Source organism: Balaenoptera ricei, chromosome 6 (genome assembly GCF_028023285.1).
Source record: "Balaenoptera ricei isolate mBalRic1 chromosome 6, mBalRic1.hap2, whole genome shotgun sequence".
Classification (NCBI taxonomy): domain Eukaryota; kingdom Metazoa; phylum Chordata; class Mammalia; order Artiodactyla; family Balaenopteridae; genus Balaenoptera; species Balaenoptera ricei.
In genome coordinates this window covers 98,804,177-98,832,047 of record NC_082644.1, presented here as the reverse complement: position 1 = coordinate 98,832,047, position 27,871 = coordinate 98,804,177, and the positions used below count along the sequence as shown (strand labels likewise).

Sequence of the window (27,871 nt, the reverse complement as noted above, 5' to 3'; positions counted from 1 at the left end):
CTTTGGCTGGTGTATCTTTGTCCTTAGGTCCCTTATGAGAACAGAGCTCATTGCCCCATTCTGTCTAGGCTTGCCCCTTGGGATATCTTACCCTTTCCTATGATTATTTGGTGTATCTCAAATTTCTTGTCCCAAGTTCACTATTAAGCCTTGTCTCTTATTTCCAGCTACCTCCAGGGTATTTATTTTCATCATCCTTTTTTGACTTAACACTGCCCAAACCAAACATATTCCCTTTTCTTCCATGTCCTCTCCCATTCTGGGGTTCTCCATGACTTTGAGACACTGCCATTCTTTCTCCCTCAGGTTTAAAACCTGAACTTCTCATGTTCTTTTTTTCCTCCATGTCTTCTAATCAGTTACTGTTCAGATCTTTTATATTTCCTGTGGGCTATCTCCCTTACTTTAAGTCTTTTTGGTATCTCTTTAGCCTGTGTCCTTATTGTTAGAGAGCCTATGGCACTTTTTTGAGTGAAAGCTGCTGGTCAGTATGACAAGGTTTCACAATTTTGGGAGCCACTCTGTCACCAAATCCATGTCTCAGAACCCTATGAAATGACTGAGTCACTGGGTTCCAGAGTTTGACTTACTCTCACAGTACACCTCTTGGGATGCTTTGGAAAATCTTGGTGTGTCCTTTTGTGTGTACAGTGTTACATTGCTGCCACGGTCTCTGCTTTTTTCAATCACAAACAGCTTTTCCTTCTCTCATGAGTATATAAGCGTGCGTCCCGTGCACCCAGCAGATTCCTGGTTTTTGTAACTTTGTGATACCTTGGGATAACTTAAGATTTGCCGCCTTTGTGCTCTCTCTGAGCAGTTCCTTATTTCTCCTCCTTATACAGTACTACCTTAATCTTCCACCTGAAAAGCAAAAATGAAGTACCTGAGATTGCATATTTTCATTCCTATTAATCACGGAATATGTGTGTCTGCTTTTACACCTCTTGTATTTTCCTCTCTGATTTTACTTCGGAATTAATAAGATTTTTTTGGTAAATTTTCTCCCAATGACCTGCATTCTTTGATAGCATTTTTAGAAGTTACTTTGTAGGTTGGGTTGCATGGTTTAAGATGTGTGGGAACATTTTGTTAACGAGAAGAAAGACTGATGAAGTACCGGCTATAGTACTCCTCACTTGCTTTTCCCAGAGGGGAGGGCTGGCCACAGCCTGGATGTCTCCAAATTTAACTACATCCTCAGAAATAAGATATTCACACTTATTTTTCTTTCTCTTTATTTTGGTGGTGAGTGATCTGCTTTAGAAGTGAAGAGTTGATGAGTTATTTCAGTGAATAGGGTATTTTAAGGTGTTTTATTTCAGTTATCTTTTCATTAGAGAAGTTTAAAGAACAGTTTAGTAAATCTATTTCAAGTTTTCAATACAAGATTTTTATGTTTCTCTGAAATAAAACGAAAATAGCATTCTCAGTCCATTGGAAAAATTGAAGCTATTATCAGATTTGGATAAAGTAGCCAGAAGCCTAGAAATATTGATTTTTCTGAATCACAGTATGAAACTGTGTTTATTTTCTTTCCCTTTTATCTTTGGACGTTCTAGAGGGGTGTTTGATGCTTCCCTCAAAATGGCTGGCTTCTACGGATTATACACCTGGCTGACTCATACTATATTTGGCATCAATATTGTCTTCATACCGTCAGGTAACAACTGTATCATAACTTCTGCTGTCCTCTATTTAAGGGACATTAAGCCATTTTACATATACTGTCAGCTTCCATAAATTTAAAATGCTAAATTTTGAGATCTAATCTAGTCCAGATTAGGAGCAGAAATATGATTTGGAATGTTTATTTATTGCTGTATCCCCAGTAGTTAAAACAATACCCAGCACATAGGAAGCACTGCATAAATAACAAATACTTATTTGTTAATTGCACATACTGTTCTGGAAAGGGATGAGTGTAAAGTAAGGTCCTTCAGTTAGCAGGGTTATTTTTGGTGTTTTTATTGAAATTACACTTCATTTTTATTAGAAAGAAGCAAGGTAAAGAATATACGTTCTTATCCGAGATTTAGAAACTAATTTCTGATTTGGCTTTGGAATCAGTACAAATATTTAACCAGTGCTCTATAGTTATATTATAGGACTGTACAGTTGTCCTTTGGTATCCCTGAGGGTATGGTTTCAGGACCCCCTGAGGATACCAGAATCTGCAGATGCTCAGGTCCTTTGGCCCTCTGTATTTGCAGGTTCCACATCTGAGGATATGGAGGGCCAACTGCATACGTATCAACTAACCATTGATTGAGAATAACAACTGTGGGACACTAAAATTTTGTTTATTAAGAACAGATTCATGAAGTAAACACACACTTCAGAAAGATTTTCATGATCCAGTTTGAAGATCTTGGACCTCATTCAACTAGCAAATTCAGTTAAACAGGGCATATCATTCCCCTAAAATTTGAGTTTGTATTTGTTTAACTTGTTCTGGTGGAAATTTTTAAGTAGTAGGAGCTAGTGATTAGATTCTGCTGTTTTGTTATTGCTTTGATGATGATGTTAAGTTGCTTTTTCTTTTAATCTTTATTAGCTTTAGCAGCAATCCTTGGAGCAGTGCCATTTCTAGGCACATATTGGGCAGCAATACCTGCAGTTCTAGACCTGTGGCTTACACAAGGCTTAGGATGCAAAGCCATCTTACTGTTGGTTTTTCATCTCTTGCCGACATACTTTGTAGATACTGCCATCTATTCTGATATATCAGGGTAAGTATTCCACAGAACTTCTGAAGTTAGTGATGAATCATATCCAGGAATTTCTCTGGCCTTTTTTAAGAAGATTTTTTTTTTTTCCTTTTGGGCATGGGAGAAAGGACTGGTGGTAGGATTTTCAGTGAAGTAATCTTTTGTGATCCCACTGGTATAATCAAAGTTTAATTTAATTAACATAATTTGGAAGGCATGCTATTTTGTTATAAGTTTTATTTACAATACATGAGACTAAAACAAAATTGTGAATAATCCTCTGGTTTAGTGACATTTACCCTAGGAAAAAAGTATTACTGTACATACTTCAAAATAAAAATATTTTAAGTACGATAACAAGTTAGTAGTTATTTTCAGAACTTCTTTGATTTCAGAGAAACACATTATTAAGTTGTAAGTTTGAGGATTTCCACGTAAAATGAAACCTCATCAAGTTCGTATCTGACAAGCAGTGCTTTCTTACTTTAGATATTATAGTATGGTTCTATGATGAATGCAGATTAAATTTAAGGCAGAAGCCAAACTTTGGCAATATAATAAATATCTGTCTGTTTTTGTAGGTTTTGATATCTCTTAGAAATTGCATTCAGTAAATCAAGCTGATTCCCATTTAGTCACGTATCCAGATTAACATTGCTTATTACAATCTAGGATGTGACCAAATATTGAATTTTATTTAGCTACTCAAATTCAGAATATGGCCTACTGAAACTATCATAATAGTTAATATTTTAAATTTTCTTTAAGTAAAACTCATCACAATAAGCGTAGACAGGGACTAAGTTTACAGGAAGAGGACCCTTCAGTTAATTTGAAATTATGAAGAGACAAGTCGTATGCTACCTTGTTTTCTCTCTACTAAGTTAAAATAGAAAATAAATGATATAGAATGACTAAGAAGCCCCAAAGTTCCAGAGCAAAAAGAAACAAACAACTCCATAAGCAAGCCTTAGGGGAACTTTTATGCCTAAAACTTAAAGATAACAGGAGAACTTCATAGTGAGCTTAACTAACATTTAATAGTTGAAATTTAAACCGTAAGAGTAGTTACATGATTTATAGTTAAGTGTTTTCATTTCTTTAAACTTTGCTGTAAATTTTATATCAGGGTCTTTAGCTAGAATTTAAGACTTAGATATAGTTCTATCTTAATAATAAAGTAACACCTTATTTAACCAACATCATTAGGAAATGAAAAATTTTACATAACTTGCTTTATTTTATTTTGTAATAAATTAAGCTTTTATTTAAAATCTCCCACACTTTTTTTTTTTTTAAGCTTTAAGCATTTTTGATAAAAATTTTCCTTAAATGTATTGTTTAGGGAAAATGCTTGCTTACATAGTGTAACATGGAATATTGCCCTAAATCCTTTTTGGAATGAAGAAGACAAATAAATTACAAATATAAATTTATTGGTTTCCTGAAGACTAGCTCACCTTAAATGTTACTGAATTGTAATACAGTACAGGATATCCTTCCAAGGGATTTAGTTATTTTCCCTTCACTAAATTGTTCTAATCATCTGTGTTTAGAAACTAGAAACAAACAAAATATACCTTATTTCTAAGTCCCTCTTATGTCAGTGGTCATATGTTATTATCAGTGTGCTGTGCTGCTGTAATCGACAGGTATGCCTCATTTTATTGCGCTTCGCTTTATTGCGCTTCGCAGATATTGCTTTTTTTTTTTTTTTTTTTAAACAAATTGAAGGTTTGTGGCAACGCTGTGTTGAGCAAGTCTATTGATGCCATTTTTCCAACAGCATTTGCTTACTTTGTGTCTCTGTGTCATTTTGGTAACTCTTGCAATAGTTCAGACTTTTTATTATGTTTTTTATGATCATCTGTGATCAGTGATCTTTGATGTTACTATTGTAATTGTATTGGGGTGCTATGAACTACACCCATATAAGATGGCAGACTTAATTGATAAATGTCGTATGTGTTTTGACTGCTCCACCAACCAGCCGTTCCCTTATCTTCTCCCTCTCCTTCGGTCTCCCTAGTCCCTGAGATACAGCAATATTGAAATAAGGCAAATTAATAACCTTACAGTGGCCTCTAAGTGTTCAAGTGAAAGGAAGAGTCAGACATCTCTCACTTAAATCAAAGGCTAGAAATGATTAAACTTAGTGCAGAAGGTATGTTGAAAGCTAGGCCTCTTGAGTCAGTTAGCCAAGTTGTAAATGTAAAGGACAAGTTCTTGAAGGAAGTGAAAAGTGCTATTCCAGTGAACACACACATGATAAGAAAGCAAAACAGCCTTTTTGCTGATATGGTGAAAGTTTTGGTATTCTGGATGGAAGATCAGACCAGCCACAACATTCCCTTAAGCCAGAGCCTAATCTGGAGCAAGACCCTAACTCTTCTCAATCCTGTGAAGGCTGTGAGAGGTGAGGAAGCTATAGAAGAAAAGTTTAAAGCTCGCAGAGGTTGGTTCATGAGGTTTAAGGAAAGAAGCCGTCTCCAGAACGTAAAAGTGCAAGGTGAAGCAGCAAGTGCTGATGTAGAAGCTGCAGCAAGTTATCCAGAAGGTCTAGCTAAAGAGAAATAATGAAAGTGGCTACATTAAACAGATTTTCAATGTAGACAAAACAACTCTGTTGGAAAAAGATGCCATCTAGGACTTTCAATGCCTGGCTTCAAAGCTTGAAAGGACAGGCTGGCTCTATGGCTAGGGGCTAATGCAGCTGGTAACTTTAAATTGAAGCCAGTGCTCATTTACCATTCCAAAAATCCCAGGGCTCTTAAGAATTGTGCTAAATCTACTCTGCCTGTGCTCGAGAAATGAAACAACAAAACCTCGGTAACAGCACATCTATTTACAACATGGTTTACTGAATATTTTAAGCCTACTCTTGAGACCTACTGGTCAGAAAAAAATGATTCCTTTCAAAATACTATGGCTTGGGCTTCCCTGGTGGTGCAGTGGTTGAGAATCTGCCTGCCAATGCAGGGGACACGGGTTCGAGCCCTGGTCTGGGAAGATCCCACATGCCGCAGAGCAACTAGACCCGTGAGCCACAACTACTGAGCCTGCGCGTCTGGAGCCTGTGCTCCGCAACAAGAGAGCCCACGATAGTGAGAGGCCCGCGCACCGCGATGAAGAGTGGCCCCACTTGCCGCAACTAGAGAAAGCCCTCGCACAGAAACGAAGACCCAACACAGCCAAAAATAAATAAATAAATTAATTAATTAAAAAAAAAATACTATGACTTATTTGACAATGTACCCAGTCACCCAAGACCTCTGATGGAGATGTGCAATGAGGTTAATGTTGTTTTCATGCCTGTAACACAACATCCATTCTGCAGCCTGTGGTTCAAGGAGTAATTTCAACTTTCAAGTCTTATTATGTAAGACTTTACCCAGACCCTCTGACGGATATGGGTAAGGTCAATTGAAAACCTTCTGGAAAGCATTCAGCATTCTAGATGCAATTAAGAACACTTGTATTTCATGGGAAGAGGTCAAAATATCAACATTAACAGAAGTTTGGAAAAAGTTGATTCCAACCCTCATGGATAACTTTGAGGGGTTCAAGACTTCAGTGGAAGAAGTAACTGCAGATGTGGTGGAAATAGCAAGAGAACTAGATTTAGAAGTGGAGTTTGAAGATGAAACTGAATTACTGCAGTCTCATGATAAAACTTTAACTTTCTTTGCTTATGGATAAGCAAAGAAAGTGGCTTCTTGCGATGAAATCTACTTCTGGTAAAGATGCTGTGAAGATTGTTGAAATGGCAACAAAGGATCTAGTGTATTACATAAACTTGGTTGATAAAGCAGAAGCAGGGTTTGAAAGGATTAACTCCCATATTGAAAGAAGTTCTATGGTGGGTAAAATGCTCTCAGACAGCATTGCGTGCTACAGAAAAATCATCTATGAAAGGAAGAGTCAGTGGATGCAGCTAAACTTCATTGTTGTCTTGTTTTGAGAAATTGCCACAGCTGCCCCTGCCTTCAGCAACCAATCACGCTGATCAGTCAGCAGCCGTCACTATCGAGACAAGACTCGCCACTAGCAAAACGATTACAATTTGCTGAAGGCTCACATGATAGTTAGCATTTTTACCAATCAGGTATTTTTAAACTAACGTATGTACATTTTTTTAGACATAATGCTATTGTATACTTAAAAGACTACAGTACAGTGTAAACATAATTTTTATATACTCTGGGGAAACAGAAATTTCGTGTGACTCACTTTATTGTGATATTTGGCTTTATTATGGTGGTCTGGAACCAAACCTGCAGTATCTCTGAGGTCTGCCTGTGTTTTATTTCATTCTAATTATGTAAGTGATACTGTGATAAGCTGGAAGACAGTTATGACTCTCCTATGAAATAAAAATCTTGGGCTTTTTTAACAAATATTTTCCTCATGAGGCCTTTTATCACTACCTGTGTTAAAATCTGTTATTTTAGGAGGTTGCTAGAAGTCTAACTTATGAATAACAGGGATGTCATTGTATTGTTATCATCTTTTAAAAAAGCATAATTAGTTGAACTACACATTTAATTGTGCCCACTTAATTTTTCTAGATGAGGTAAACCTAACAGGTAGATTATATAACCAGTCCCAAGCTGACATTAACCCACCTCCGACAGCCCTGTAATGGTACCTGTTAACATTGCTGACTTCACTCCTTCAGTTGCTGGACCTATAAAAAGGCAAATGTCACACATGTAGGCAAGAAAATTTTTGCATCTTGTTATCTGCATTGAGGTAATCTGAAGAAAGCTGATAATGCAGTCAAAAGGCAGGTGTATTACAGAATGAACATTGTGTTAGAGAATGTATTTCCGACTTACTCCAAGGTTTATGTTTCTTAAAAGTCATGAGTAATCTGTGTGCTCTTTATTCCAGAGGTGGCCATCCTTACTTGACAGGCTTGGCAGTGGCTGGTGGAGCATACTACCTGGGCCTGGAAGGAGCAATCATTGGGCCCATACTTCTCTGCATACTTGTGGTCGCTTCCAATATCTATAGTGCTATGTTAATGAGCCCCACGAATTCAGTACCCACACCAAACCAGACCCCATGGCCTGTTCAGACTCAGCGGTGAGTTACAGCAGAATGATCATAAACTGTGTATGAAATTGAACTAACCTGTCTCATTATTTTTCACCTGCATACAGTCTGTTAGGATACAGAGTATTTCAGTTCCTCTGCTCTACTAAAGGTTGAAGACACTAAGTAAATAGAAATCATTTGTGTGTAGACTTTTGGGTTTCACATATCAGGAACATTTAAAAACCGATTGGGGGCTTCCCTGGTGGTGCAGTGGTTGAGAATCTGCCTGCTAATGCAGGGGACACGGGTTCGAACCCTGGTCTGGGAAGATCCCACATGCCGCGGAGCAACTAGGCCCGTGAGCCACAACTACTGAGCCTGCGCGTCTGGAGCCTGTGCTCCACAACAAGAGAGGTCACGATAGTGAGAGGCCTGCGCACCACGATGAAGAGTGACCCCCACTTGCCGCAACTAGAGAAAGCCCTCGCACAGAAACGAAGACCCAACACAGCCAAAAATAAATAAACAAACAAACAAAAAAAACCCCGATTGGGTCAGAATTGTTAATGTCATGAAAAATCAAAAATAAATAAATTTTAAAAGACCATTTTGAGACAGTGGTATACTAGATTGACAGAGACTTAGGAAATAGGACAACCAAATGCAGTGCATGGGCCTGTGACAGGATCCTGGATTGGGGAATGGAGAGAATCTATAAAGAACATTTTTGAAGCAGTTAGAGAAATTGATTATGGACCATATATGAAATAATATTATATTGATGTTAAATTTCTTAGGTCTGACAGTGATACTTTGGTTATGTAGCAGAATATCCTTTAGGGATGAGATGTCAAACTGAGAGGGAGAAAGTGACTGTAGCAAAATGTTCGCAACTGGTGAATCTAGATGAAGGACATGTGGCTGTTAATTGTACTACTCTTCCAATTTTTCTGTAGGTTTATTTATATACTATTTAATTTATATATATTTATTTATATACTGTATTATTCCAGTGTGTGAATATACCACAATTTATTTATTCATTGTAGTATTGATGGACATTTGGGTAGTGTCCAGTTTAGGACTGTTATGAATCAGGCTGCTATGAACTTTCTGGTACATGGCTTTTGGTGAACATGAGTACTTACTTCAGGTGAGTATATACCAGCAGAGGAATGGCGGGGACTACATCTGGTTTAACTTCAGTGGATACTTGCAAAACAGTTTTTCTGTGTGGCTGTACCAGAAATTACATTTTAACAACAGAAAAGTAAGAAGGACTTTTAATGAAAAACTAAGTCGCAGAATACAGGATTTTAACTTTCCAGAGACTATACGGCATTGCCCTTTTTATTTTCAGTTGGAAAAGAATTTTTTTGTTGCATATTCTAGTGTAATTAAGGAGTTATTAACAAGTTGATTCTGAAAATGTATTTAGTGAAACTATATTTTTATTTAAAATTCTTCTAAAATGTTCTGCTTATTTCATTTTAAGTGTTGTATTTTGTGAAGAAAGACATAGTCCTTTAACCCAAAACAAGTAGAATAACGTTTCTGAGTTAGAGGTAGTTGGTCAAAGGGCCATCTTAGTTAATTCTAGGCACTTATTTGATGGCAGTGAAATATCAGTTTCCTGAAGAAGAATGAAAAGAGAGGTACTTAGAGGTTTTAACATAGACGTCACCAGTTTGGGGTTGGTTACACTATGATATCCTTTCCTGCCTTTGCTCTTAAAGGCAGGTACTGGGTTCCTGAGAAGTCAGTGGACAGTTACTTGAAAGCAGTAGAGAGCATTTGCTGAGTGGATACCATATTCCTTGGGCTCACGAAACAAGAAGTAAAAAGAAAATTGGTTGATCAATATTTTGCTGTTATTTTAGAAAAAGACTTTTGATGATTCCAGGTTGGTGGAGCAAGAGTTAGTTTCTAAGGTGAAACAAAAGCTAATATGAATCCTTCTAGAGGCAAGTGACCCCTTTCCCCTGGTCCCCTTCTGAAGGCAGAATGTTGTTAATTAAGTGGTATGGGGGTTTGAAAAAATAATGTTACGACCGATATAGCTGTAATCTTTTTCCTTCGAAGTTATGGATGTATATAGTTTAAAAGAGTCAAAAATTTCTATAAAGCTTGTGAAAAATAGCAGTCCTTTGCCTTTTCCCTGCCCCTTCCTTTCCTCTCTAAGAGGAACCACTTTTGACTCTATTTGATGTTTACCTCCATATCTTGAAATTGTGTTTATTTCTTGATTTTTTAATGTATTGGCACTGTTTACTTCCCACTTGGAAAGTGAGAAATTATCTCTTTTACTAACCATCCACCCGATATTACTAAACTGTGATATTGGTTAGATCAGTATTCAGTGTTTACATTATTATGGCTCTGTAAATTACATTCATATTTAAGCCTTCTTGTATATTGTCTATAGTTCCTTACCTACACAACATTTTGCTTTCCTTTGTGTTATAAAGATACTGTTTTTCATTTGCTTTGTTTTCTGTGAACTTATAATTAGTCCAATGCCAGGCTTGCACCAGGTATTTACCTCTCCTCTCACTCAGCATGCTCTGTTGCGTCTGGTTTGCTGTAAGTGTTATCTTCCTGAAGAAGTCGCTCCTGGATTGTTCTGATCTGCTCCAGCAGAGTTGTACAGCTGTCACCCTGGGGATTCCCTCAGCTCTCCCCTCTGTTGTAATACTTATTTCGCATATGATTTCCCAATATTGTTTTCTTTCTTGATTTATTCCTGCTTTTTGTTGGAGCACATCCTCCTGTAGATATTTGGGAAAAAATGCATGGGAGGTAAATTTGGGGGATGATACATGTCTGAAAAGGCTTCTTCTAAAGTCATACTTACTCAATAGTTTGCCTGGGTAGAGAATTCTATGTTTAAAATTTTTTCCGTTTAGAACTTTATTTCTTTATTGTTTTCTAGCTTTCACGGTTGTTAAAATTCTGAAGCCTTTCTGGTTCCTGATTCTTTGTAATTTAACTGTTTGAAAACCTATAGGATCTTCTTTTTTGTTGTTTTTAATCTATTTTGTTGTTGTTGTTCCAGTTGGCACTTGTATCAAGTGCCTTTGTGACCTTTAAAACTGGAAATTTATGTTCTGTGCTTCTGAAATTTTTCTTCAGTTATTTTATTCATGATTTCCTTCTCTCCCTTTCAAAACTACTTTTATTTTGGTGCTGACCTGCATACACTGTTCATATCATTTTTTAACCTTTTCTCTGATGTTCTTCTGGTTCTGTCTTTTTGGCTCCCATTTTCTGGGTGATTTCTCCAACTTTATCTTCTAACACCTTCTTAGAGGTCTCCATTTCTGCTATCATATTTTTGGGGGGTCTGGTTTATTGAGGTATTATTTGTATAAATAAAATTTACCTTTTTTGGCATATAGGTCTGTGTTACTTTTCTATGATACATAACAAATTTCCACTAACTTAGTGGCTTAAAACAACATACATTTATATTAAAGTCCATGAGTCAGGAGTACAGGCATAATTCAGCTGGGTCTTCTGCTTAGGATCTGCCAAGGCTATGGTCAAGGTGTAAGCTTGGGCTGGGATTTCATCTGCAGATTGGAGCCCTCTTCCAAGCTTGCCTGTTGTTGGCAGAATTCCTTTGCTTGCAGTTGTAGAACTGAGGCTTGTAGCTTCTAGAGGCTGCCCCTTTCCATAAGCATTTCATAACATGATGCTTGCTTCTTCAAGGCCAGCAAGAGAGTATTTTTCTGACTTCTGTCTCTGACTGCTAAGACCCTTTTGTAAAGGGCTCACCTGATTAGACCTAGCCCACTGAACATATTGCCATTTTGATTAAAGTCAATTGCTTAGGGACCTTGATTACATCTGTAATATCCCTTCACCTTCACCATATTAACACAACATAATCACAATAGCAGGTATCGGATATTTTTGACTACTGGCTTATGTTAAGAGTGAACTACTCAGGATCTGTGGGTTGGTTATTATGTGTGTTACCATAATATAATCTGCCAGGACCATTGTCTTGTGCAACCCTTGATGTCAGTGCTTTTTGGGTTCCCTTTGGGGCTGCTAAGTTCCTCAGAGAAAGATCTTTTAATCTCCTGCCCAGAGTTTGACAGCTTGGTCTTACTGCTTTTTAAGCACACTTTAAAGCAGCCCTTCTGTGTTTAGTCCCACCTTCAACCCCACTTCCAAAGTTACTTGATACCACCAATTCCTGAGCCTTATGGGCAATTTTGCTGAATAACTCCTGGCTTAGGATTCAGCTTTTTAGGTTATGCTGGGTCATAGCAGTTGTTCATCTGCTTTCCATCTTCTAAAAATTTGTTGCTCTTAACCTCTTATGTTCTCTTTTTTCTCTTTTTTCAGGTAGGTTTATGCCTTTAAAAAAACACTTTTTACTGGCATTCTAATGGGGTTTTGAGAAAGCCTGCAGGAACTATGTGTTCAACACAGCACTTTCTAGTGGAAAGTCTAAATGACCTCTTAAATAGTAACAACCACCACTGACATTTATTGGGACTCAGCATGCCAAGTTCTGTGATAAAACTTTACCTGCGTTGTCTTATTTTACATAATCTGTCCAGTGTTTTCACGTGAGGTTAGGAAAGATTGTTTTCCATATTTTATAAATGAAGAAATCGAGGCTTAGAGAGGTTAACTTGCCTCTAGTCCCATAGTAATAAGCAGGTGAGCTGGTGTGTTTCAACTAAAGATCTTTCTTTTCCTTAATCATCTCCCCCCACCCCCACCCCCGCCCCCACAAGAAAAAACATTCTCCTGTGTTTCCTTCCTCAGTAGATGTTACCCTCTAATTATATGTGCCAGTGTGTGGTCATCCTTATGACTTTCCATCTCCTCAGTAACCATCTCTACCAAGTCCTCTCAGTTTTATCTCAAATCTGTCCTTTCCCCTTTTTCTCCAGTTCCACCTGCCCTGGGCCCAGCTGGTAGGTTTCTCACCTGGACTGCTGCAGGCGTCTCAGCCTCCCAGCCGGTCTCTTGGTGTCCACTCTTGCTGTCCTCCGGTCCCTTTTCCATACTGCAGCGGATGTTTTCTTTTCAGAATGGAGGCATATCTGGTCGTGCTTACCAAAACTGGCCTCCCATTGTTCTTACAAGGAAGATCAAAATCCTTCCAAGGCCCTACGTGGTCTACCTGTGTCTGCTTCACGAATTCTGAAACATTTTCCCCTGTCTGAGCTGCAGCCACATTGGCTTTGTGTCAGGGCCTCAAGTGACACCAGCTCCATTCAAACTCTAGGACTTCAAGCGCGCTGCTTTCTCTGTCTGGACACTCTCCCCCTCCCCCATCTTTCCTTGCCTAGTTAACTCCTAATCATTCTTCAGATCGCAACTCAAATGTCAGTTCATGGGAGAAGCTTTCCCTACCCTCAAGATTAGGTTACGTCCTTCTGCTAGTTTAATGCTCTTACAGATAGCACCTTGTACCTTTCCTTTCTCGTACGACTTTCACTTATACACTTGATTCTTTGTCTTTTCCCGCTTGACTGTGGTTGCTGTTACTGCGGGGTCATGTCCATGTTAGTTACTGGTGTATCCACAGCACCTGTCAACCTTGGGAAGTGCTCTCTTCCTAGTTGAAGGAATGAATGGGCTGTGAGGGAATAGTCTCTACAGAGGCATGAGCTGTGGAAGGGTTCGGCTTGTCTTAGGAACTCTCATGTTGTTACAGTGTGATAATGGAGGGTGGATTGTTCATTCCATTAGGCAGATATACCTTCTAATTGCAGATGCAGGTGCTGGTGGCTGAGAAGACCCATTTGCACGGCTATTTCTGTGTACTGCCATGTGTCTTCAGATGGATGAATGACTGTCCACCTAAGGAAAGATGAAGGAGGGTGGACCCCTTTTCTCTGCTTCTCACTGTTGATCGTGGTGGTTGCACTATTTCACAAGGGTGAATGTCGCAGACACAGCACAACTTTGGGCTCCCAACTATTTTGGCCTTGATTCAATCATCAGAACCTATTGCTTCCCCTGTTCTCTGTTAACACTGGGGCTGTTTGGGAGGTGTGGGGAAGGATCAAAACACCCTGCAGTCACACATTTTCAAGTACTTTCTTGATTTTTGGACAGGATAATCAGACTTGATTTGATGTACTTATTTCACGCCTACCAAAAACTGAGCAGCAATCTCTGAATACTAAAACTCAGAAAAACCTGTAAGGAAAAAGTAAGGGCATGTCGCAGGAACTCCTGTGGGAATGCTGTTCTCTGTATTCAAGTTTTCCTTTGCCCTCTGTCATACCTTGTTATGACCGGAGGTGACAGCTGGAATGTGGCCCTTTAGGAACTCAGCTTTATCTTTTTCTAGGATAGAGTAATTAGTAACTCATTTCTGTTTTTAGAAGCATTATCTTAACCTGACTGTGATTATCTTTCATGATTTAATACCCAAAGTTCAATCAAAGTTCAGTATCTTTTCATAAAAGAAATTACAAATGGTCCCCAACTTAAGAAGGTTTAACTTATGATTTTTTCAACTTTGTGATGGTGTGAAAGTGATACACATTCAGTAGAAACAGTACTTAAATTTTGAATGTTGATTTTTTTCCTGGGCCAGTGATATACGGTACGATACTCTCTCGTGATGCTGGGCAGCGGCAGCCGCAGCTCCTAGTCAGCCCCTCGATCAGGTAGAGAAACAACTGATAGGCCTACAGCCGTGCAGCACCCAGACAGCCGTTCTGTTCTTCACTTTCAGTACAGCATTCAGTAAATTACGTGAGATATTCAACACTCTATTATAAAACTGGCTCTGTGTTAGATGATTTTGCCCAACTGTAGGCTAATGTAAGTTTAAGGTAGGCTTGGCTAAGCTATGATGTTTCGTAGGCTAAGTGTATTAAATGCTTTTTGACTTAGGATATTTTCAACTTACAGTGGGTTTTTTGGGACGTAATACCATCCTAAGTCAAGAAAGATCAGTATTTGGCAGTTAAGCTACGGTGTAACACATCCTACTTTTTATAGAGCAAGAAGTTATTTTTGTCTTTGCAAAATAAGATATGAAGATGTTCTCCAAAAACCAGTCACCACTCCTCCAGATCTTTACATTAACCTTAAGGATTTCAGTTGGAGTGTACTCCCCATGATGCCAGTTTAGGATAATGAGGGAAAAAAGAGAACTGGAGATGGGAAGGGAGCTGTACTCTGCTCCCGCTCCGTTGGTGGTTGCCTCTCCTTTGACACTGTCACTTAAAAACTTTCCTGAATCTGTGCATTCCTCTGTCTTCCCAACGGTGTTGACCCAATGCCAGGATTTCTTCAGCATCCTCTTCACTGGTCCCTGCCTCTAGTCTTACTTCCCTCCCATCTTGTTCTCTGGTTTTTCTGGAGCATAACTGTTAAATGCCTCTGCTGCTTAAGATTCCCGTGGTGGCTTCCCATGGCCTTCAGGATGAAGTTGAAACTTTAAATTGGCCCATCAGACTTTTTGTGCCTTCTGTCTACCTCAGCAGACTCATCTCTCTCTGTTGCCTGCCTTACATTTTCTTTTCTAGCCATATTGAACTTGTTTAGTTTCCTGGAGTCAGTGAGATCTTTGCACATGTTTTCCCCTCTGTAAAGAATACTACCCCCTTCCTAACCAAGTCCAGTATCATAACCTTTACTTAAAGTACTCTTCTTTGGAGAAGCATTACTAGAACTCTCTAGACTAGATAAGATGTCCCTGCTATGTGTTCCCATAGCATCTTCCACTTATCCTATTGCAACTTAATACCTATTATATAAATGTGTGTTTGTCTTTCCACTAATTGGTAAGCTTTCTGAAGGTAGGAACTATGTCTAACTCGTTTACAGCTGTGTTACCATTCCTGGCATGGTGTTCGGCAAATAGAAAGTGCTCAATGAAAATTTGATGAATTAATAGATTAGTGAAACCAAGAGCAGATCAGATTAAAAGATTTTTGCAGTATAACTGTGAGGCTGATAAAAAGAGGAGGGGCCATGGTAAACTCCAGCCTTAGAACTTTATTCCACATTTTTGGAAGGGCAGGAATGTACATAATAGTGATGACATGTGCTCTGTCACAAGATGTGCGGGTGAGGGTTTAGGAAATACACACTTGCTATCCTGAGCCAACAAAAGTAAGTTCAACATCCACAATTTACTCTGCTTCTCTGGGAGGCTGGGAGTCAACAACTCTTGAGTTGTTAAATCAGAAAAGATTTAAACATTCACATAAATGGATTTTTAAAAATCTCATTGAAACTTTAGGGGAAGCAGATCCCAAAATATTTCCAAGGAGCAAAGAGATTGTAAATGAGAAATCACACCGCACAATCTCCATTGCTCTTAAAGGAACTATAAAATGTTAACAGCAGTCCTCTGTCCCCCCCAGTCTCATGTGGCCCCATTCTGCACTGCTTGTTCTTGAGAAATTCTACCACTATGGTTCAAAGGAGCATAATAATCCTTATGGTTTGGGAAAGAATACTGTATTTAGATGGTTTAGGTAGGACATTTGCCATTTTTAGAAATACTGTTAAGGAAATTCCCTGGCAGTCCAGTGGTTAGGACTCGGCACGTTCACTGCCGAGGGCCTGGGTTCAATCCCTGGTTGGCGAATTAAGATCCCGAAAGCTGCGTGTCGAGGCCAAAAAAAAAATTAAAGAAAGAAAGAAGGAAATACTGTCAATGCAATATTTATTCCTTTGTTTCTTCCTAATCTAGAGAGTTACACATTTATGAGCCCTGCAGATTAGTTAGTGCTGTGCCTTTTGATGAGGCCAGAAAGAAATTATTTCTCTGTCTCTAGCTTATGGAGTTTGTTTTCCAGGAGATAATTGAGGTTCAGTTAAGATCAGTGTTACTTCTATAGGGTTTTACACACACATACCCCCCACTGTCACCACCTTAAACATCTAGAGAAAATACACTGTTGAGATGGAAAACACTTAGCAGCTGTTTTCTTAGCTTGCTTCACTTTGTCTTCTTTCTTCTGAGTCCTTCTGGAGACTTTCTTGGCCTGGAGGCGGAATTGAATAGCAGGTATGAATTTCAAGGTCACAGCTAAGCTTACTTGTCAACAGAAAGCAGTCGCCAGGCGAACCACAGTCTTAATCTTATTTCATGCATCTTTGCCCTGAGGCAGAAATTTTCATTCATAATTTAGGGGAATTGAAGACTTAGAGATTCAAATTTGCAGGTATCTTAGAAATTTGAAAAGATATCAAAGAATGAGTTTACAAACCGTTTTGGGTGTCGGAAAATGCTTTGAAATATTGACACGTTTTTGGTTATTGGTTTTAAAGATTTTCCAGGGCTTCCCAGAATTAAGTGCTACTTGAAATTCATATAGTCTGAGGCAACTTGTAGCCAGCTTTGCCTGTACACAAATGTAAAAACAAAAATTTAGGTGAGACTGTGAAAAATAGATATATAAATAAATGGGTAGATAGCTATCTAGAGCAATGGTTCTGGGAGGAGGGTGTGATTTTGCTCCCCTCAGGGGGCGTTTGGCAATGTTTAGAGACATGTTCAGCATCACAGCTGTAGTAGGTGGAGGCAGGGATGCTGCTAAACATCTCACAATGCACAAAATGGTCAACAGTGCTTCTGTTGAGAAACCCTGATTTGATGGATGTAGAGATAGATGGGTATTAATGTATATATAAAACATTTGTGTCTGTATAAATCTTAGTTTGGGGGAATTTTTCTCCAGGTATAAATAAAAATATATGTATTTTTAAATTAATTAATTAATTTATTTATTTATTTATCTTTGGCTGTGTTGGGTCTTCGTTTCTGTGCGAGGGCTTTCTCTAGTTGCGGTGAGCAGGGGCCACTCTTCATCGCGGTGCGCGGGCCTCTCACTATTGCAGCCTCTCTTTTTGCGGAGCACAGGCTCCAGACGCGCAGGCTCAGTAATTGTGGCTCACAGGCCTAGTTGCTCCGCGGCATGTGGGATCTTCCCAGACCATGGCTTGAACCCGTGTCCCCTGCATTGGCAGGCAGATTCTCAACCACTGCGCCACCAGTGAAGCCCAGCTATCAGACTTTGAAACAATACTCAGTGAAAATATCAGGAAAAAAATAGTGACTACATAACCTCATCAAGGCTCTCAAATTATAAAAATAAGATATTCTGTGGCAATGAATTACTGGTTAGATGCTATTTTTCTTTCCTCCCTCCCTCCCTCCCTTCTCTATGGTTTTATTTTTTCCCCTTTTCTGAAAGCAAAACTAATCATTCTGTCTTTTTTCTTAAAGGACTTTCCGTGACATTTCTGAAGATCTGAAGCCTTCAGTAGACTGACTTGGTTTCTAAACCGCAGTGATTTCTCTAGGAAATTCAACCTTGACTGTGAGTTTAGCTCAGCTGTGGCCTCCTATCCTTTCAGCTGTGCCTGGCAAACAGAGCCCAGGAAAAGAAGCAGAAGCCTCCTAGCCTTCCATACAGAATGCCCGGACAAGAGAGGACTTGCTGTGCTTTGCACTTTAAGGCACAGCTTTGGAGCTCAGAAATGTGGTTTACTCACTTAACTGTTGCTAAGATGGCTTGAAAAGTTTCAGTTTATAAACTGGTACCATGGCTTGAAATTTTCCCACTTTGGTTATATATATTATAATATGTATTTATAAAGTTTTTTAAAGAGTCCTAAACTACCTGCTGCATACAGTGTAGTTTTCTCCTGTTTTAAGAAATCTGTCCTTAAACTTTTCTGTGACAGTCACTTTTCCATGAAGAGGGCTTTCACTTTTGAGAATGTAGTTGCTTGAGCAGGAAAAATGAGTCTTCTCCCTTCTTCCACAGTGTATGGTCCTCTCTGTAAGGAAGAGCAAATCTTCAGTGTAAGGGCAGGTGGCTTATTTGACGTTCAGTTAGTTGTATGTTACAACCATAGGCGACCACAGAGAGACCGAAGCTCTTCCTCCCCTTCTCCCTCCATCCCCTACTGCTGTATTGCCAAATTTTTAAAACTTGGCTGACCACATTGAAATTAAATACTTATTAAGCTGCTATTAATGGTAACAGTATGATAGAATTCATGTTGTAATGTTTTTCTTTCCAAATGTTTTAAGAAAAAAATCTCAGGGGCAGCAGTGCTCTGATTCATTAAAAGTATCCCTGTTTCACTATTTGGAATTTGACCAATTAGTTACTTATTAGCAGTAAAATTTTACATCTGTGTAGTATTTTCCCATCACTTAGCACAGTGCCTTGCACATAGACTCTAGATGAATGCTTATTGAATTAAATTATGACTTTTGAAATATCTCAGATACCACAATAACCAGCATAGTGCTCTACATTTGACAAAGTCTTTTTGCACATATTATTTCACAAGCACTTCACATCAGCTTTCATATAGCTTTGCATTATTCTGCAACAGTTTCACACAGATGGGGAAGGTAAGGTTCAGAAAAGTGACCAACTCAAAAGTCATGAAGTTTAGTAAAATTTGACCGCAGATCTTTCTGACTCCACAGTCTGCCAACTCTGCTATATTGCAGTGTTTCTTTTAGTATCTTACACAATTTTTCCAGTGCTATGAGGTAGAATAGGTGTCCTGTTCTATCGCATAGACTTGTCCTAGGGTTAATGACAGAGCTGGGACTAGAACCCAGCTCTTAGCTTTGTGCCCTTTCCGCTGTGTAAAACAATCTTCAGGCTCTTTCTCTGCCCCCAAAGGAGTATGGAGGAGAAAGAGTTCTTAAGTAACAAAGATTTCATTTTTGGAAAACATTGAAAAGTAGAAATCATATTTTTCTAAAATATCATCTCATTAAGAAGCATAGTTAATGATAATTACTTTAAATTTATTCTGATATTACTTCAGAAAAACTCCATCTAGGAAAGAGGCTACCATGAGGTCTCTGTCTGTAGAGTAGACTGTACAGATCTCATATATTTCCTGTGAATCCTTCAACAATTACAATCTGGTATTCCACCAAGTGTTACATTTGGCACTAAGTAACTCATTCTTTTCTTTAATCACTTGTTCAGTCATTCATTCAGTAAAATGTTGCTTGAGAGTTTGCCAGACTCTAGGTTCTATGCCAGACACTATACAGGGTGCTGTAGGGGATAACTCATAAGAAGGCCTTCTCTCACCTTAAATCTTAGCCAGATCATGTGTATTGCTAAAATTAAGAACTTTGCATTAAAAGTATTAAGAAAGAAATCAGGTTTGTTTTTGTTAATGGTATACTGATAAGTTTACAGCTGTGATGAGCACATATTTATGAGAGGCAAATATTATGCACAGTGAGTTAGTGTGCATATACAAATTATGTTCTTCCAAAGTGCTTAAGCTCTGTAAAGTGATATTGCAAAAATATAAATTTGAGGTAATATATGGCTCTTGCTGGTCATAATTATTAGTGTGAATACCAGCTGCTTAGAGGGGTACTCTGAGCCCTAAGAGAATAGTTTAGAGCTGCCAAAATTAGCAATGATGTAGTATCACCCTGAAGTATCAGGAGCAGGGGTGCCCCAGAGTACTCCCCAGTCCTGTCAGGAAACTTGAACTGCCCCAGTACTCCAGCAACAGCCTAAGGACTTGAAGTCCCTGCAGCTGGGGGAGGTCTTCCTGGAACCCTCAAAAACAGAGAGAACATGCCCCCTCAGATACAGTGAGGAGGTTTTACAGATCTTCGTAAGCCATTGAGATCGAATGATATGAAAAAGTAGGAGTTTCAAGCTCAAGTCTCAAAGATGATTCTCAGGATTTGACCCAGAAAGAAGAAGTTTCCCTAGGAACAGATAATGCATTGATGAAGTAGAAGTAGCTTCAGTAAAAACATAGTACAGAAATCCTATCACAATGTCCTGCATTTTATAGCTTTATTAAAGATGAGTTTGAAGGTCACATTCACTACTCAATTGTAAACTGAATGGAGGGGATAAGATCTCCCCACACAGTATGTTCCTCTCTTTTCCGAGAAGGAGGCACGGGATTTTCAGCATAAACTCCATGTCATGTAAGTTCAGCTTCAGTTCCAAAATTCCTATCACACTCTCTGTTTTCTGGAAGTGATCTCTGCCAGACTGCCTTAGATACCAGTTTTATTTATTCTTAAGTTTGCAAGGATTCTTAACACCCATTGCCATTAGAGGTGGTTAGCTGGCAGAGTTTTCCCTTGACTTCTGAGACTGGTGCAAATTGACTCTTGATACCCAAGAAGTGTTATTTAAACAAACTAAGTAGCTTTGGAAATAGCAGTTTATTCCATTAAAGGGCTTGCAAATGAGATCCTCTGGCTAACCTTGGTCTTAACAAGAACCCATTGTGACCCATCAGGACTTGCTAGTACCCCTAGTTCCCACTTTGGTTGTATTTAGAGCTTCAGGATGTGTCACTACTGAGCAAGAAAAGCTCAGAAATTCAGGCTATGAGGGGTTAGATTAGAGCAAAGTAATTTTAGGTGAGTTATCCAGAGCTTTCAACCTCAAGGTTTATAGGAAAACCCCTGCAGTCTCCTCTAAGGGTCTTCCAAGATCCTTACAAAAGTATGACGAGGCATTTCGCAGTAGAACTATAGCCTCTGGCAACATACTTCCAAATGCTAGTTCCCACCAAGAACAAGTATTTCTTTGTTTTTTATGTATTTCTTGTCTTTACCCATTTTGCCATTAAAATATATTCATTTCATTAACTTATTGAGGATCTGCAAAAAATAAGAATGCTATGTGAAACCACTGAACAGTTAATTTTTTTAGTAGTTCAAAAATAATCAAGAGAATTATAAATCAAGATGTTCTGCCTGCATCCTGGAGTCATAGAAATTCTGTGCCAGATGAGCCTTATCTAATTAGGTGATCCTGTCATTTTCTAGAGAAGGAAACAAATCCACAGGTTAAAGTGTCTTTTCTAACACAGAGCCAGTCAGTAACAATTCAGAGCAGAGTAAGTTCTTTTTTCTCTCAGCCCATTGTTCTACTTCTCTTCCCTTTCTCTTGTAGTTGAGTAGCTTTTGGAAAAATGTGTTCCTTATAGCAGTAGTTGCAAGGGATGTTATTAGATGTTACAAGAGGACAAAAGTGTATATGGGGTAGGGGGGTGGGGACTCCAAGGTCAGTTAAAATTGAGGAATGCTGGGTTTGTTTCCTTTCTGTCGGACTTCGAAGAGTTTTTAATGTGCTCTTATATATTGTGAATTTATAAGGGGACAAAGACTGTGTTTACGAGACTTATTTGACCTTAAACTGCGCCCCATCCTCCTTTTCTCAGAGCAGCTCAAAGGACTCCGTGTCCTTTGGGAAACATGGCTCTCAAATAAAAGTTTACAGGTCTTTTAGAAGACATCCCTAATGGAATTCTGAATGGTACATCCACCATGTAAACCGTAATATATCTCAAAGTTTAGTGAGATACCAGAAAGAAAACATATTTGCCATTCAGAGCTGTACATCAAGTATAGAGATTCTTTTCTACCTATGGTGTGTAGAATCAGTATTTGTGTTTTAGTTTTGAAAGTTTTTCAAAGATCAATTAGTGTGCAAATACAGTGGTGATATATTGATATTACATTTTAATAATGCTTTTTTGTGTGGCACTTTATAGTTTTCAGAATGCTTTCATAACAACCCTGTGAGACAGGCAAGTGTAAGTATTATCAGATGAGGCACTGGAGGCTCAGAAAGGTTTTTGTGATTTTTCCCTTAAGTTTATACCACAAAATGATGGAGCCAGAATTCAGTTGCAGAGCTTCTGACTCCAAGTCCAGAATTCTTTACTCCACACCTGGTTTCTTACTTTTTCTTCTAGCTTTATATTTTACTATGAAAGGTATGGAAGCAGATCTTAAACATCATTTTGGCTTCTTATCAAATACTATTTTTTATGGCAGTGACCAAGAAAGTGTAACTCCAACTGTAGTTATCCCAAAGAAAACCCTTCTTTTGTGCTTTGCAGTGCCACTTGTCTAGGTGGTTGGAGTGTATTTCAAATACCATTTGATTTTGAAACCAAGATTGGATATATAGTTTTAATTGCTTATGTAACTTCTGGAAAATGTATCATCTTTGCATTCTCAGGCAAAGTAGAGAGGTTTGAAAGTAAAAAAAGATTATTCAAATACAACAATACATCTTTATTCTCACAAACTCTGTTTCTTAGCTTTAACTTGCTTTGACAACCGACTGATGTAACATCTTTGTAAATGTAAAATATTTATATTTTGAAATAAAATTACTATGTGTTGAATGAATCAGGTGGTAAACTTAGTCTCATTTCTGTTGAGAAATTTGGTCTTCAGTGAAGTCAAACTTTCACGAATACATCCATCTCTTAGGCCTTATATCTTGCCTTTTCTTTGACACCAGTGCCGACACTGAATTTTTATGAAATATGGGCAACTTACATAAGGGAAGATGTACCTGTGGAGTGGGTGCTGAGCACCTTAAAGAGGTGAAAGGGTCCAAGGCTAAGGCTGGAGCCCTCAAAGCCCAGGGGAAGGTGACTTTGTGGTAGATAAGGAAGTGATGAGGAGGGTGGCTGGGGAGTGAGACTCAAATGAAAATAAAGTTGGATAAAAGAACCCCATGTTTTGAATGAAGAAAACAAACCTAAGGTATGGCTATATTCAATAGCAAAGATAATCTACGCAGCAGTAGCAGATGGAGCTGAACCCCAAGTGGAGGTATCTTGAAACACATCTCAACAGTGCTTGGGAAAGAGCTTTCTGACACCTCGAGCTGGTGTGGTATTCAGCTCATCAATCTGACATTATAGATGGAGAAAATGATCCTGGCAAAGGTGTAAGGGGTGGACTAGCCAGCCTCAGATTCAGATTGTTTTCTACTCTTGATAGTTTCTTATTGGCAAATATGCTAGTTCACAAAATATTTCTTCATGCTTCTCAGTCTGTTGCATAAGCCTAGGACCCTTTCACAGGGTGTGTGCTTCTGTCAGCTTCCTCTGGGTTTGCTTCTGGAAACTTCAGGGTCACAGGTGTCCAGTTCTCCCTCCCATCTCCATCACACAGGGGCTCCTTGATTCTTAGCCTTACCGTTAAGTGAGTTTGGTCAGAGATACACACTAATGATCTTCAGTTACTGAACAGCTGTTGAGAAACTTTTCCCCTCGTGCCTCTGCGCTAGGCACGAGGGGAAAAGTAATTTTGAAAAGTAGTTTTAAATAGTAGTAGTGTTGAGCAGAGGTGATTTTTCCATATGTTCTATTTAATTTCCTTTTGAAGAGTAATTCTGAACAGTAGCCTGAAGATACCCAAATCACTGTTTTCTTGCCAAGTACCCAGATACTCCTTAAACGATTGCATTATCAAAAGTTTCATCTTCAGTCCAGCTGAAATTGTGAGAAAGATACGGTTAGGAAAAGAGCAGGGTGGAAGGGGGAAATGGGACCTTCCCGAGAAGCTCCAGAAAGACTATAACCTGTAGAATTCCCGTCTTACGGTAAAAGCCCTTCCCTACAGGCTTGACTCTGGTCCCGGTCTACCAGTTAGTTTCAATCCCAGCGCAGCTTCCAGTAATCGTGGGGAATTCGGAGTTAGGACGAGTCACTTCTGGGGAGCACGGGAAGCTTCGCTGGGCATGGATGTCTTTGCCCTGGTAAGAGGCCACGTGGCCGTGGGAGGCCCTCAGGTATCCTGTTTCTCTGTTCTAGAAGGGGTTGAGACGTGTGTGCAACCCACTAAGGAATGATCTGAGAGAGACAGGATGGGGATTGGGGACAGAGGACAGAAGGGGCGGGGCCCGGGTTAGGGGGTGGGGCTGCAGGGGGACTCCAGACTGGGGCGCGTGGAGGCGGAGAGTGGGCGAGGCCGTGCCGGGGGCGGGGCTTCGGGCGGCGCGGGTGCATCCCAGCTGCGGAGCGCAGGCAGGCTGGCGGGCGGCGGGTCCGCAGCGGCGCGGCGTCCGGGCTCCGCGACGGGCTGAGGGCCATGGCCGCCTCTCCGGGCCCGGCCGGCGGTGCCGCCGCCGGGGCAGTGCACGGCTCCGGCCCGTTTGGCCTCGCCTTCGACTCCGGACTCGAGATCAAAACTCGCTCGGTGGAGCAGACGCTGCTCCCGCTGGTTTCTCAGGTAAAGCGGCGCGCGCGCGCGGCCCCTGCGTCTCCCTCCGGCCGCGGCCCGCGATGGCGGCGGTCGCTCTCGCGGCAGGGGCTGGGCCGGGCGGGAGGCAGCCGCTGCTCCACATTCCGCGCCAGGACTCCGGCGTCAGTGTCGGACCGCCTGTCTGGGGCTTGAGGACTGGCCTTGGTTGAGGCGGCGGGAGTCGGGACCATCCGAAATCCGGCTGCGGGGTTAAGTGGGCTGAGCAGCTGCGGAGGCTGTGGGGCGGGGAGCCCCGTGCGGACCTGAGTGCCGGCCGCAGGTGCGCCGCCCTGCCTCCCCACAGGACTCTCCTCGGGGCTGCGGCTCCGGTGGCCCCCGGCTCCCCGAGGCCAGCTCCCCGGGGGCAGAGGGGACCCCCGCGGGGGCTCCGCTGGAGCTGAGGGGCCTTCCTCGCTGCCGCTCTTTAACCCACTGCCCGCACACCTTTGCACCTCCAGTCCAAACCCGGACTGTGGCCAGTCTGGCTGGGGCGTTGCTGCCGGCCTCCAAGTCCAGCGTGCTCTCCTCTCCCCTAGGCCTTTGTCCCTTTGCCCGGAGTGTGAGTCGGCTCGCCAGTCGCCCGTTCACTCCGGGCCACCCGGCCCCTTCCCCTTAACCTGTCTGCTCACTTCAGTTGGCTTTTGTCCGGCCTCGGAAGGGTGAAGTGAAGGACCGTCTGATAGTTAATTCGGCTGCACATCTTTTTGCCAAATCCCATTTGGGAATGTATGCTTTATTGAATTTATTGGTCCCAACAGAAGTCTGGAATCAGCTAATTGATGCGCGTAGCTTTAGAGAAGTTTCTGTTACTGTGAGCCTAGTTTACGCAGCCTCCGGGCTGGAATTCCTCACCTAGATCTCTTGTGATGTGCTACGCACTGTGGGGAGTGCAGAATTCTGTGCCTTCAGGAGCTCGTTGGATGTGTGACTCACACCTAGACTGTAACATCTTGATGCTTCACGTTAGCATTGCCAAGATTTTACAGGTAGAAGGAATCTTAAAGGTTATCTGATGCTAAGTTTAAAAATTCTTACAGCATCCTTGACACCTGGTCACCAGTCCCCTGCTTAAACATGCTCAGTGATGGGGAACCTGTAGCTATTCCATAGAATTTCCAGTGCTATCTGTTCTCCATCCCAGCCCTGCAAATATTTGAAAACAGCAGTCATACATGTCCCTAGATTCCTGTTATGCTGATTAAATAAACAGCCCCATTTTCTTCACTTGTGCTCATTTTTTTTTTTTTTAACATCTTTATTGGAGTATAATTGCTTTACAATGGTGTGTTAGTTTACCTGTGCTCATTTTAGCCTGGCTAACAGAACAGTGAATGAATAACCTTGACACTCCCCATCCCCCTTCCCTTCCAGGTCTGAAAGAAGCACTGACAGGTGGGATGAGTAGAGGATCAGTTAGTGATGTCTGCACTGCCCCTCCCACAAAAGAATACCATGACCGCCACCAACACAACCACAACACAAAATGAAAAATACTTGAGTAGTTTTAAGAGAGAGAGTTAAGAGAGTGGTATTTTATCCATTTTTTTTTTAACACTCCAGATATAATGCTTACTATGCGCTAGGCCGTGTTCTAAGCACTTTATACATATTAATTCATTTAATTCTCATAACAATCTTATGAGGTAGAGATATGTTTATTCTCATTATATGAATGAGGAAACTGAGGAATAATGAGGTTAAGTGACTTGTAGTGGGACTTTCACCTGTAAGTGTCGAACTGGAGTTTGAATCCAGGCAGCCTGGTCCCAGAGTCTGTGCTGTTAGCTACACCATATTTGTTCTCCCTAGAGATTAGGAGCAGTGATGAGGTCAGTCAGTAGTAGGTACAGAGAAGAGAGTCCACAATGGAAAAACAAGCTGGAAGGTTGTTGTAATCTGGAGAAATGGTAACTTTTCACAGTATCACTGCTAAAAATGTATCCTAGAGTTCTGCATTGTGTAATTCTGGGGTAAGAGAGGGTGGAGAGAGTAGGAGAGTGGAGGAGGAAACATGAATTGGCTGCTGAGAGTTAACTAGAGGTCAGTGCCAAAGGGGGAAAATGCCAGCTTTTTTTTTTTCTTTTCCTTCCCTGTTAAAGACTCATTCAGGGCCATAGCTGAGGTTCTGCATTCCACACATTATGTGTCCACAGCTGTATCTTTAGCATTATTATAACTGATATTCCTAATGATTTACTGTACTCAACAACAAAAAAGTTCACTTATGCTTAAAATCAAGAAATATATAAAGCATGGCCAGAACACTCACAAAGCAGTTAAGTGTGAAATACAGTTTAGAATGATTTTTAAGTTTTAGTGAGTATTAGTGGACTAAAGTGCCGCTCTCTAGAAAACTCATGTCCAGGAGTCTCATTTTCTAAAGATGCTGCATTATTATCCAACTCATATTTTACCACCATATCCACAAGAATAAGTTTAAGCTTTTTAGGCAAGCATTTGTTGTAAGCTTTCTAGTTGCTACTCTTTGTGGGACTTGTATTCTAGTTGGGAGACAGGGCAGGTACAGAATAGCACATGGCAAGTGTCAGATGAACATCATCCATAGTGAATGCTCTCAGAGCTCAGAGCAGGTGTGGATGAGTCAGCAACAATGCCATAGAGGAGAAAGGGTCTTGAGGTGAACGAGTAGGGCTAGCCTTGTACAGCTTAGTCAGTTTTAAGCAGAGTTTCTACTCTGATATCATTGAACCTCTTCTGACTCTCCAGGTAAAAAGTTCTGGGTTAACTGGCCTTATTCTAGGAATGCAGCATCAGTATTAGACAAATGTATATATACAATTTTCTGCGTTTACATATTAGAAGAGATACATGTTCTTAGCAATAGATGCAGAAAAGCTTCAGTTAAATTCAACTTCTAATCATGATAAGGAGCACATAGTAAACTAGTAATAGAAGAAAACTTCCTTAACCTGATAAAGAGTACCTACAGAAAACCTATAGTTAACATCATAGCAACAAGTCAAATTTAAAATAAACATTTCCTTTAAACTAGAAACAAGAGGAGGGATATCTGCTCTCATAGCTTCTATTCAATTGTACTGGAAATCGTAACCAGTGCAACAAGACAAGAAGTGAAAGG

The 27,871-nt window shown here is 40.2% G+C and overlaps 2 protein-coding genes across 5 annotated transcripts in view; both read left to right on the top strand.

The window, feature by feature from the left end:
- Positions 1-22,923, top strand: part of TMEM245 (transmembrane protein 245) — a 102,414-nt gene extending 79,491 nt beyond the window's left edge. For both annotated transcript variants that reach the window (XM_059925257.1, XM_059925256.1), the window contains 4 exons: positions 1,563-1,663; positions 2,558-2,732; positions 7,605-7,799; positions 17,980-22,923. In XM_059925257.1, the coding sequence (XP_059781240.1) occupies positions 1,563-1,663; positions 2,558-2,732; positions 7,605-7,799; positions 17,980-18,025 (517 nt within the window). In that variant the 3' untranslated portion in view covers positions 18,026-22,923. The remainder of the gene's footprint in view (positions 1-1,562; positions 1,664-2,557; positions 2,733-7,604; positions 7,800-17,979) is intronic.
- Positions 22,924-24,574: 1,651 nt separating this feature from the next.
- The window catches only part of CTNNAL1 (catenin alpha like 1), a 60,502-nt gene continuing 57,205 nt past the window's right edge, over positions 24,575-27,871 (top strand). For all 3 annotated transcript variants that reach the window (XM_059925255.1, XM_059925254.1, XM_059925252.1), the window contains exon 1: positions 24,575-24,759. In XM_059925255.1, coding sequence (XP_059781238.1) covers positions 24,619-24,759 — 141 coding nt within the window. In that variant the 5' untranslated portion in view covers positions 24,575-24,618. The remainder of the gene's footprint in view (positions 24,760-27,871) is intronic.